Source organism: Coregonus clupeaformis, chromosome 8, assembly GCF_020615455.1.
Source record: "Coregonus clupeaformis isolate EN_2021a chromosome 8, ASM2061545v1, whole genome shotgun sequence".
In the NCBI taxonomy this organism is placed as follows: Eukaryota; Metazoa; Chordata; class Actinopteri; order Salmoniformes; family Salmonidae; genus Coregonus; species Coregonus clupeaformis.
In genome coordinates this window covers 61662955-61675366 of record NC_059199.1, presented here as the reverse complement: position 1 = coordinate 61675366, position 12412 = coordinate 61662955, and the positions used below count along the sequence as shown (strand labels likewise).

General features: G+C 38.5%; 1 protein-coding gene across 1 annotated transcript in view; it reads right to left on the bottom strand.

Annotated features, from left to right (window-relative positions):
* The window catches only part of LOC121572273 (integrin beta-8), a 33504-nt gene that overhangs the window by 2147 nt on the left and 18945 nt on the right, over nucleotides 1-12412 (bottom strand). Inside the window, exons 10-15 of the mRNA XM_041884291.2 lie at nucleotides 10154-10297; nucleotides 9227-9686; nucleotides 8767-8989; nucleotides 8538-8641; nucleotides 8272-8376; nucleotides 6738-6898 (exon numbers count right to left, since the gene is read on the bottom strand). Of these exons, the coding sequence (XP_041740225.1) occupies nucleotides 6738-6898; nucleotides 8272-8376; nucleotides 8538-8641; nucleotides 8767-8989; nucleotides 9227-9686; nucleotides 10154-10297 (1197 nt within the window). The remainder of the gene's footprint in view (nucleotides 1-6737; nucleotides 6899-8271; nucleotides 8377-8537; nucleotides 8642-8766; nucleotides 8990-9226; nucleotides 9687-10153; nucleotides 10298-12412) is intronic.

The window sequence follows — 12412 nt, the reverse complement described above, 5'->3', positions numbered from 1 at the left end:
TGTGTTCCTGTGTGTATATAAAGTATTAGAGTATCATGTGTGTTCCTGTGTGTATATAAAGTATTAGAGTATTGTGTGTTCCTGTGTGTATCTAAAGTATTAGAGTATCATGTGTGTTCCTATATGTATCTAAAGTATTAGAGTATCATGTGTGTATCTAAAGTATTAGAGTATTGTGTGTTCCTGTGTGTATCTAAAGTATTAGAGTATCATGTGTGTTCCTGTATGTATCTAAAGTATTAGAGTATGATGTGTGTTCCTGTGTGTATCTAAAATATTAGAGTATCATGTGTGTTCCTGTGTGTATATAAAGTATTAGAGTATAATGTGTGTTCCTGTGTGTATCTAAAGTATTAGACTATAATGTGTCTTCCTGTGTGTATCTAAAGTATTAGGGTATCATGTGTGTTCCTGTGTGTAAATAAAGTATTAGAGTATCATGTGTGTTCATGTGTGTATATAACGTATTAGACTATCATGTGTGTATATAAGGTATTAGAGTATCATGTGTGTTCCTGTGTGTATATAAAGTATTAGAGTATCGTGTGTGTTCCTGTGTGTAAATAAAGTATTAGAGTATCATGTGTGTATATAAGGTATTAGAGTATCATGTGTGTTCCTGTGTGTATATAAAGTATTAGAGTATCGTGTGTTCCTGTGTGTAAATAAAGTATTAGAGTATCATGTGTGTATATAAGGTATTAGAGTATCATGTGTGTTCCTGTGTGTAAATAAAGTATTAGAGTATCATGTGTGTTCCTGTGTGTATCTAAAGTATTAGAGTATAATGTGTGTTCCTGTGTGTATATAAAGTATTAGAGTACCGTGTGTTCCTGTGTGTAAATAAAGTATTAGAGTATCATGTGTGTATATAAGGTATTAGAGTATCATGTGTGTTCCTGTGTGTATATAAAGTATTAGAGTATCATGTGTGTTCCTGTGTGTATATAAAGTATTAGAGTATCATGTGTGTTCCTGTGTGTATATAAAGTATTAGAGTATCATGTGTGTTCCTGTGTGTATATAAAGTATTAGAGTATCATGTGTGTTCCTAAGTGTATATAAAGTATTAGAGTATCATGTGTGTTCCTGTGTGTATCTAAAGTATTAGAGTATCATGTGTGTTCCTGTGTGTATCTAAAGTATTAGAGTATCATGTGTGTTCCTGTGTGTATATAAAGTATTAGAGTATCATGTGTGTTCCTGTGTGTATCTAAAGTATTAGAGTATAATGTGTCTTCCTGTGTAACTAAATTATTAGAGTATCATGTGTGTTCCTGTGTGTATATAACGTATATAATGTATTAGAATATCATGTGTGTTCCTGTGTGTATCTAAAGTATTAGAGTATCATGTGTGTTCCTGTGTGTATATAACGTATATAAAGTATTAGAATATCATGTGTGTTCCTGTGTGTATCTAAAATATTAGAGTATCGTGTGTTCCTGTTTCTATATATAGTATTAGAGTATCATGTGTGTTCCTGTGTGTATCTAAAGTATTAGACTATAATGTGTGTTCCTCTGTGTATCTAAAGTATTAGAGTATCATGTTTGTTCCTGTGTGTATATAAAGTATTAGAGTATCATGTGTGTTCATGTGTGTATATGAAGTATTAGAGTTTAATGTGTGTTCCTGTGTGTATCTAAAGTATTAGAGTAGCATGTGTGTTCCTGTGTTTTTTATAAAGTATTAGAGAATTGTGTGTTCCTGTGTGTATCTAAAGTATTACCGTGTAATGTGTGTTCATGTGTGTATCTAAAGTATTAGAGTACATTTGTGTTCCTGTGTGTATATAAAGTATTAGAGTATTGTGTGTTCCTGTGTGTATATGAAGTATTAGAGTATCGTGTGTTCCTGTGTGTATATAAAGTATTAGAGTATGATGTGTGTTCCTGTGTGTATCTAAAATATTAGAGTATCATGTGTGTTCCTGTGTGTATATAAAGTATTAGAGTATAATGTGTGTTCCTGTGTGTATCTAAAGTATTAGACTATAATGTGTCTTCCTGTGTGTATCTAAAGTATTAGGGTATCATGTGTGTTCCTGTGTGTAAATAAAGTATTAGAGTATCATGTGTGTTCATGTGTGTATATAACGTATTAGACTATCATGTGTGTATATAAGGTATTAGAGTATCATGTGTGTTCCTGTGTGTATATAAAGTATTAGAGTATCGTGTGTGTTCCTGTGTGTAAATAAAGTATTAGAGTATCATGTGTGTATATAAGGTATTAGAGTATCATGTGTGTTCCTGTGTGTATATAAAGTATTAGAGTATCGTGTGTTCCTGTGTGTAAATAAAGTATTAGAGTATCATGTGTGTATATAAGGTATTAGAGTATCATGTGTGTTCCTGTGTGTATATAAAGTATTAGAGTATCATGTGTGTTCCTGTGTGTATCTAAAGTATTAGAGTATCATGTGTGTTCCTGTGTGTATATAAAGTATTAGAGTACCGTGTGTTCCTGTGTGTAAATAAAGTATTAGAGTATCATGTGTGTATATAAGGTATTAGAGTATCATGTGTGTTCCTGTGTGTATATAAAGTATTAGAGTATCATGTGTGTTCCTGTGTGTATATAAAGTATTAGAGTATCATGTGTGTTCCTGTGTGTATATAAAGTATTAGAGTATCATGTGTGTTCCTGTGTGTATATAAAGTATTAGAGTATCATGTGTGTTCCTAAGTGTATATAAAGTATTAGAGTATCATGTGTGTTCCTGTGTGTATCTAAAGTATTAGAGTATCATGTGTGTTCCTGTGTGTATCTAAAGTATTAGAGTATCATGTGTGTTCCTGTGTGTATATAAAGTATTAGAGTATCATGTGTGTTCCTGTGTGTATCTAAAGTATTAGAGTATAATGTGTCTTCCTGTGTAACTAAATTATTAGAGTATCATGTGTGTTCCTGTGTGTATATAACGTATATAAAGTATTAGAATATCATGTGTGTTCCTGTGTGTATCTAAAGTATTAGAGTATCATGTGTGTTCCTGTGTGTATATAACGTATATAAAGTATTAGAATATCATGTGTGTTCCTGTGTGTATCTAAAATATTAGAGTATCGTGTGTTCCTGTTTCTATATATAGTATTAGAGTATCATGTGTGTTCCTGTGTGTATCTAAAGTATTAGACTATAATGTGTGTTCCTCTGTGTATCTAAAGTATTAGAGTATCATGTTTGTTCCTGTGTGTATATAAAGTATTAGAGTATCATGTGTGTTCATGTGTGTATATGAAGTATTAGAGTTTAATGTGTGTTCCTGTGTGTATCTAAAGTATTAGAGTAGCATGTGTGTTCCTGTGTTTTTTATAAAGTATTAGAGAATTGTGTGTTCCTGTGTGTATCTAAAGTATTACCGTGTAATGTGTGTTCATGTGTGTATCTAAAGTATTAGAGTACATTTGTGTTCCTGTGTGTATATAAAGTATTAGAGTATTGTGTGTTCCTGTGTGTATATGAAGTATTAGAGTATCGTGTGTTCCTGTGTGTATATAAAGTATTAGAGTATCATGTGTGTTCCTGTGTGTATCTAAAGTATTAGACTATAATGTGTGTTCCTGTGTGTATCTAAAGTATTAGAGTATCATATGTGTATCTAAAGTATTAGAGTATCATGTGTGTTCCTGTATGTATATAAAGTTTTAGAGTATCATGTGTGTTCCTGTGTGTATCTAAAGTATTAGAGTATTGTGTGTTCCTGTGTGTATCTAAAGTATTACCGTATAATGTGTGTTCCTGTGTGTATATAAAGTATTAGAGGACATTTGTGTTCCTGTGTGTATATAACTTATTAGAGTATTGTGTGTTCCTATGTGTATATGAAGTATTAGAGTATCATGTGTGTTCCTGTGTGTATATAAAGTTTTAGAGTATCGTGTGTGTTCCTGTGTGTATATAAAGTATTAGAGTATCATGTGTGTTCCTGTGTGTATCTAAAGTATTAGAGTATCATGTGTGTTCCTGTATGTATCTACATTCTTAGAGTACCGTGTGTTCCTGTGTGTATATGAAGTATTAGAGTAGCATGTGTGTTCCTGTGTGTATATAAAGTATTAGAGTATCATGTGTGTTCCTGTGTGTATCTAAAATATATTAGTGTATCATGTATGTTCCTGTTTGTATATAAAGTTTTAGAGTATCATGTGTGTATCTAAAGTATTACCGTGTAATGTGTGTTCATGTGTGTATCTAAAGTTTTAGAGTATCATGTGTGTTCCTGTGTGTATCTAAAGTATTAGAGTATCATGTGTGTTCCTGTGTATATCTAAAGTATTAGAGTATCATGTGTGTTCCTGTATGTATCTAAAGTATTAGAGTACCGTGTGTTCCTGTGTGTATATGAAGAATTAGAGTAGCATGTGTGTTCCTGTGTTTTTTATAAAGTATTAGAGTATTGTGTGTTCCTGTGTGTATCTAAAGTATTAGAGTATCATGTGTGTTCCTGTGTGTATATAAAGTATTAGAGTATAATGTGTGTTCCTGTGTGTATCTAAAATATTACAGTATCATGTATGTTCCTGTTTGTATATAAAGTATTAGAGTATGGTGTGTTCCTGTGTGTATCTAAAGTATTAGAGTATCATGTGTGTTCATGTGTGTATCTAAAGTATTAGAGTATCATGTGTGTTCCTGTGTGTATATAAAGTATTAGATATCGTGTGTTCCTGTATGTATCTAAAGTATTAGAGTATCATGTGTGTTCCTGTGTGTATATAAAATATTAGAGTATCATGTGTGTTCCTGTGTGTACCTAAAGTATTAGAGTATCATGTGTTCCTGTGTGTATCTAAAGTATTAGAGTATCATGTGTGTTCCTGTATGTATCTAGAGTATTAGAGTATCATGTGTGTTACTGTGTGTATATAAAGTATATAAAGTATTAGAGTATCATGTGTGTTCCTATGTGTATCTAAAATATTAGAGTATCATGTGTGTTCCTGTATGTATATAAAGTATTACAGTATCATGTGTGTTCCTGTGTGTATCTAAAGTATTAGAGTATCATGTGTGTTCCTGTGTGTATATAAAGTATTAGATATCATGTGTGTTCCTGTTTGTATCTAGAGTATTAGAGTATCATGTGTGTTCCTGTGTGTATATAAAATATTAGAGTATCATGTGTGTTCGTGTGTGTATATAAAGTATTAGAGTATCGTGTGTTCCTGTGTGTATCTAAAGTATTAGAGTATCATGTGTGTTCCTCTGTGTATATAAAGTATTAGAGTATCATGTGTGTTCCTGTATGTATCTAAAGTATTAGAGTATCATGTGTATTCCTGTGTGTATATAAAATATTCGAGTATCATGTGTGTTCCTGTGTGTATATAAAGTATTAGAGTATAGTGTGTTCCTGTGTGTATCTAAAGTATTAGAGTATCATGTGTGTTCCTGTGTGTATCTAAAGTATTAGAGTATATTGTGTGTTCCTGTGTGTATCTAAAGTATTAGAGTATCATGTGTGTTCCTGTGTGTATATAAAGTATATAAAGTATTAGAGTATCATGTGTGTTCCTGTGTGTATCTAAAGTATTAGAGTATCATGTGTGTTCCTGTATGTATCTAAAGTATTAGAGTATCATGTGTGTTCCTGTGTGTATATAAAGTATTAGATATCATGTGTGTTCCTGTTTGTATCTAAAGTATTAGAGTATCATGTGTGTTCCTGTGTGTATATAAAATATTAGAGTATCATGTGTGTTCATGTGTGTATATAAAGTATTAGAGTATCGTGTGTTCCTGTGTGTATCTAAAGTATTAGAGTATCATGTGTGTTCCTGTGTGTATCTAAAGTATTAGAGTATCATGTGTGTTCCTGTGTGTATCTAAAATATTAGAGTATCATGTGTGTTCCTGTGTGTATATAAAGTATTAGAGTATTGTGTGTTCCTGTGTGTATCTAAAGCATTAGAGTATAATGTGTGTTCCTGTGTGTATCTAAAGTATTAGAGTATCATGTGTGTTCCTGTGTGTATATAAAGTATTAGAGTATCGTGTGTTCCTGTGTGTATCTAAGATATTAGAGTATCATGTGTGTTCCTGTGTGTATCTAAAGTATTAGAGTATCATGTGTGTATCTAAAGTATTAGAGTATCATGTGTGTTCCTGTGTGTATCTAAAGTATTAGAGTATCATGTGTGTTCCTGTATGTATCTAAAGTATTAGAGTATCATGTGTGTTCCTGTGTGTATATAAAGTATTAGATATCATGTGTGTTCCTGTTTGTATCTAAAGTATTAGAGTATCATGTGTGTTCCTGTGTGTATATAAAATATTAGAGTATCATGTGTGTTCATGTGTGTATATAAAGTATTAGAGTATCGTGTGTTCCTGTGTGTATCTAAAGTATTAGAGTATCATGTGTGTTCCTGTGTGTATCTAAAGTATTAGAGTATCATGTGTGTTCCTGTGTGTATCTAAAATATTAGAGTATCATGTGTGTTCCTGTGTGTATATAAAGTATTAGAGTATTGTGTGTTCCTGTGTGTATCTAAAGCATTAGAGTATAATGTGTGTACCTGTGTGTATCTAAAGTATTAGAGTATCATGTGTGTTCCTGTGTGTATATAAAGTATTAGAGTATCGTGTGTTCCTGTGTGTATCTAAGATATTAGAGTATCATGTGTGTTCCTGTGTGTATCTAAAGTATTAGAGTATCATGTGTGTATCTAAAGTATTAGAGTATCATGTGTGTTCCTGTGTGTATCTAAAGTATTAGAGTATCTTACCTTGCCAGTAGGGTTGTATTGTGGGTCAGTGGTACCACCCTGTGGCAGGGATCGTCCCTGCAGCAGCAGCGCCAGTACAGCCAGCATCACCAGGCCAGGGAGGAACGTCAACACACACACACTGAGAAACGTCCCCATGTACCGCCCTCTGGATTCACACTCTGGAGACACACACACACACAGTTGTGGGTACTACACGTTGTAGTATAGAGGGACATACCAATATTTCACCCTGAAATATTAACAATGTACCGGGACCACCCATACCTAAAAATGTATGCACGCATGACTGTAAGTCGCTTTGGATAAAAGCGTCTGCTAAATGGCATATTATTATTATTATTATTATTATTATTACCACTGTCCACACTGTCCACACAGACACACTGTCCACACAGACACACTGTCCACACAGACACATTGTCTACACACACACACACACACACACACACACAAACACAGATACAGACAGACACACACACATCTGGCTCATCCTCAGACAAAGACACTAAAGTTCTACTCTGATATTTATAACTGTTGCCATGGAAACTTGGCTTCGGCAACCGGGATTGGGACGGTTCAGGAATACAGGGGGAAGTAGGGAGAGGAGAAGGTTGAGGCTGGGGAAGAGAGAGGTCAGTTAAGATATCAATGTGTGGGAGGACAGGGAGAGAGACAGAGGGGAGAGAGAGAGGGGAGAGACAGAGGGAAGAGAGACAGAGGGGACAGAGACAGAGGGGAGAGACAGAGGGGAGAGTGGGTGGAATAATGGGGAGAGACAGAGGGGAGAGAGACAGAGGGGAGAGTGGGTGGAAGAATGGGGAGAGACAGAGGGGAGAGAGACAGAGGGGAGAGACAGAGGGGAGAGTGGGTGGAAGAACGGGGAGAGAGACAGGGGAGAGACAGAGGGGGGAGACAGAGGGGAGAGTGGGTGGAATAATGGGGAGAGAGCTAGAGGGGAGAGAGCTAGAGGGGAGAGAGACAGAGGGGAGAGACAGAGGGGGAGAGACAGAGGGGGAGAGTGGGTGGAAGAACAGGGAGAGAGACAGGGGAGAGAAACAGAGGGGAGAGACAGAGGGGAGAGACAGAGGGGGAGAGACAGAGGGGGAGAGTGGGTGGAAGAATGGGGAGAGAGACAGGGGAGAGAAACAGAGGGGAGAGACAGAGGGGAGAAACAGAGGGGAGAGACAGAGGGGAGAGACAGAGGGGGAGAGACAGAGGGGGAGAGTGGGTGGAAGAACAGGGAGAGAGACAGGGGAGAGAAACAGAGGGGAGAGAGACAGAGGGGGGAGAGACAGAGGGGAGAGACAGAGGGGAGAGTGGGTGGAAGAACGGGGAGAGAGACAGGGGAGAGAAACAGAGGGGAGAGAGACAGAGGGGAGAGAGACAGAGGGGAGAGAGACAGAGGTGTGTGTGTGTGTGTGTGTGTGTGTGTGTGTGTGTGTGTGTGTGTGTGTGTGTGTGTGTGTGTGTGTGTGTGTGTGTGTGTGTGTGTGTGTGTGTGTGTGTGTGTGTGTGTGTGTGTGTGTCTCACCAGGCTGTGTGTTTATGTGTAGCTGAGTATTTCCTGACACCAGTTCAGTGTAGAAGCGATAGTGGCAGTTGTCTTTCATATAAACACACTGTCGCCATACCTCACCTAACAGGAGAGATAATATATTCATGTTTATCCCGTCAACTCTGAACAAGAGAAAGAGAGAGAATGAACTGAACGAATGTCATGGACATTCTTTTATTTATTTTTACGCAGACCATCATGACATGTGAGTGATTCTGGTATAATCCCTGACCCCATTGTACCTGTGACACCATTGACGTAACCCACCAATGGGGTGCAGGTCTGGTTGCAATGCCCCGCCTTTCTCTGAGACAGACCGTGAGACAAGTGACAGTCTATACACCTCCTGATAGATAGATAGATAGAGGGGGAGAGATTAATAAATTACTAAATTAATTAACGGGGTGGTTGAGGTGACGTGACCGAATGCAAGCCACCCGACTGTGTTGGCCTGCTGAGCTAAAGCCTTACCAGTGTGACTGACAGGAGCTGTGGCAGGTGGGACATCTCTCACAGAACGCTCCGGAATGTTGATGGTCGTCACACACACACTTGCCACAGACACACCTGCCACGCCCACTGCATAGCAACCCATTGTTGAGCAGGCAGGTTGCCGTGGAGACCGGGCACCCGCAGCTCTCCCCTGTCCAGCCCTCCTCACATACACACTCACTGGACACACACATACCTCGTCCTGAGAGAGAGAGAAAGAGAGTTAGCGAGAGAAAGAAATTGAGAGAGAGAGAGAGAGAGAGAGAGACAGAGAGAGAGAGAGAGAGAGACAGAGAGAGAGAGAGAGAGAGAGAGAGAGAGAGAGAGAGAGAGAGAGAGAGAGAGAGAGAGACAGAGAGAGATTTTAGTCTCTACCACCAGGTATAAAGTTATTGTACTGAAATGCAAGATGTACGGTCGTGGGTTGTGCGTGTGTTACCTCCACACAGTAGTCCGTGTTGGTAGGGGCAGGAGTAGTCGTCCATCTGACAGTACGTTCCATACACCGTCCCCAGACTGTTCCTGTCACACACACACCTCTCACACGCACACACTCCCCGACCACTACAGTCCACCCCCGACCCCTCCGCACCACACTGCCGCAACCGCTCCGGGGAGTGTGTGTGCCGGTGTGTGTGTGCGTGCTCTAGGTCCAACTCCGGTGTGTGTGTATGAGTGTTCAGTTCTTGATTATTATGGTCTGTATCAGGGGTGTCCTCTCCACAAGTTGACTGGTGGGTGGTGAGGTCGTGGCAACAGTGACAGCGACATCGTGATCGAACCTTGACGACGACTGACTCATTGTAACCTACGGGCCTGATGAAGACCTGGACCACGTCATCATCATCATCATAATCGTCAGGACAAGAGGGCAGGCCGATGGTGATGTTGAAGTAGACCTGCATAGAAATAAAATAGGTAGAGAGGTAGAGTTAGAGTTAGAGTGAGAAGAACCGACATTCAACCTCAAGACATTAAGGACGGACTCAGCAATATGACATTATCATACACAGCAGCTTGCCTGAACATCCTCACTAAATCCTTACTCACTTCAATGGAAGACTAAGTGAACACTCAGACTGCTCCATTGTATCTGCTGAAATAATATATCCCATAAAGAAGCTTTTCATAAACAATAACAACAGGTCAGCTGATAATCACATGACGAGTTAATGTGTTGAGTCATAATCTTCCCAGATCAGATTACTCCCTAATAGGCCTACCTCTATAACAACCTCACACACACACATACACACATCCACTTGCGTGCGTGAGTGTGCGTGTTTGTGTGTGCGTGTGTTTGTGTGATTGTGTGTGTGTGTGCATGATTGTGTGCGTGATTGTGTGTGTGCGTACGTGTGTGTACCGTCTGGTTGGGCTGGACGTTGGAACAGCTGCGGTTGTCGTGGGATACAGATCCTTCCGGACAGAGAGGAGAGACACTGACCAGAAAACGACTAAACGCTCTGTCCTCCACTGACACAGACACCTGGACAACTGACAACAACCTCTAGAGGAGAGAGATGGAGAGAGAGAGAGAGAGAGAGAGAGAGAGAGAGAGAGAGAGAGAGAGAGAGAGAGAGAGAGAGAGAGAGAGAGAGAGAGAGAGAGAGAGAGAGAGGAGAGAGAGAAAGGGGGAGAGCGAGAGAGAGAGAGAGAGAGAGAGAGAGAGAGAGAGAGAGAGAGAGAGAGCGAGAGAAAGGGGGAGAGCGAGAGAGAGAGAGAGAGAGAGAGAGAGAGAGAGAGAGAGAGAGAGAGAGAGAGCGAGAGAGAGAGAGAGAGAGAAAGAGAGGGAGAGGGAGAGAGAGAAAGGGGGAGAGCGAGAGAGAGAGAGAGAGAGAGAGAGAGAGAGAGAGAGAGAGAGAGAAAAAGAGAGCGAGAGAGAGAGAGAGAGAGAGAGAGAGAGAGAGAGAGAGAGAGAGAGAGAGAGAGAGAAAGAGAGGGAGAGAGAGAGAGAGAGAGAAAAATAGAGGGAGAGAGAAAGAGAGAGATTGAGATCATCGTACAGATGGGCTCCAAACAGTGCAGAGAAATTCATTGAAACATTGAACTCAAATGAAATGATGAACTCTATACAGGTATTCAATAACTCACAATACCAAAACAATAAAGAAGGTGTCAATTCGGCTACTCAAAACATAAATTGCATATTCCAAAAAGCAGCATCAAAAGCACATTTCATAAAACCAAAGAAATGCAACATCAGAAACAAAAAAACTAAACAATTCTGAAAAATGGTTTGATAACGACAGTAAATTAAAAAAAACGAAAATCATGATTTTCCAGAAAAAACCCAGATGTCAGAAACACACATATAAATTCACCCTGAACAACATCATAATTGAACACACTATAAATTACTCATACCTTGGTCTGACCATATCTGCATCGGGAAACTTTAATACGGCAGTGAATGCACTCAAAGAAAAAGCCAGCAGAGCATTGTATGCAATAAAAATGAAATTATTCAAAATCAACATCCCAATTAGAATTTGGACCAAAATATTTGACAGTGTAATCCTACCAATAGCTCTTTACGGAAGTGAGGTTTGGAGGCCACTCAATAAACTGGACTTTAAAATGTGGGACAAACATCCAATTGAAGCCCTACATGCAGAATTCTGTAGTACAATTCTACAAGTCCAAAGAAATACACCAACTAATGCATGTAAGGCAGAATTGGACTGCTTTCCAGTGGTAATGAAAGTACAAAGAAGATCATTAAAATTTTGGCTACACCTAAATTCAAGTCCAAATTCAAGTCTCCAATTTAAAGCACTTCAAACCAAAGAGCTGAGCCCAGAAACGAGCCCTCTCAGTCAGCTGGTGTTGGACCTAACCAACCAAGCTGACACCAGCACTGCTTCAAAATAAATAATTCAAATAAACAAAATCAGGAACCAATCAAAGGACTCATATTTACAACATTGGAAAAACTAAACAAAATCCCAAATCCGACTAAATTGCTATCTGGCCCTAAACAGAGAATACGAATTGGCTGATTATCTCTATTCTGTCAGAGATATGAAGCAGAAACAGATCCTTATCAAGTACAGGCTGAGTGACATCAATTGGCAATAGAAACCGGCAGACATAAAAAGACATGGCTACCCAAAGAGGAGCGTGTATGTGGTCACTGCACGACAGGGGAGGTAGAGACAGAGATGCACTTTCTCCTTTACTGTGATAAATATTCCTCACCAAGAGATTCATTATTCACAGAAATGACTACATTTATTCCAAATTTTAACTTATTAAACCCAGAGGAAAAACAAAAAATAGTCATGGACGAAGGAGCAACGGCTCCTCTTGCAGCCAAATATGTATTTGCCTGCCATAGCCTGAGGGACACTGAATAATAACATCTGCATAGTAAATAGTAACTTACTTATTATTATTGTTATTGCTATTATTGTTATTACCATTATTATTGTTGTTTATCATTCCAAATAGTAGTGGTATGGGTGGTAATGGTAATGATGGCAGTTTAATGATGGTGGTGGTAGTAGTGGTAGTAATGTTGATGGTAGTTGTAGTACTGATGTAATGGTGAGGATGACAGTTAGTTATAAGTTAGTTATAGTTTAATTTAGCCTTTTATATTGATTATAGTTCTACTATTGAC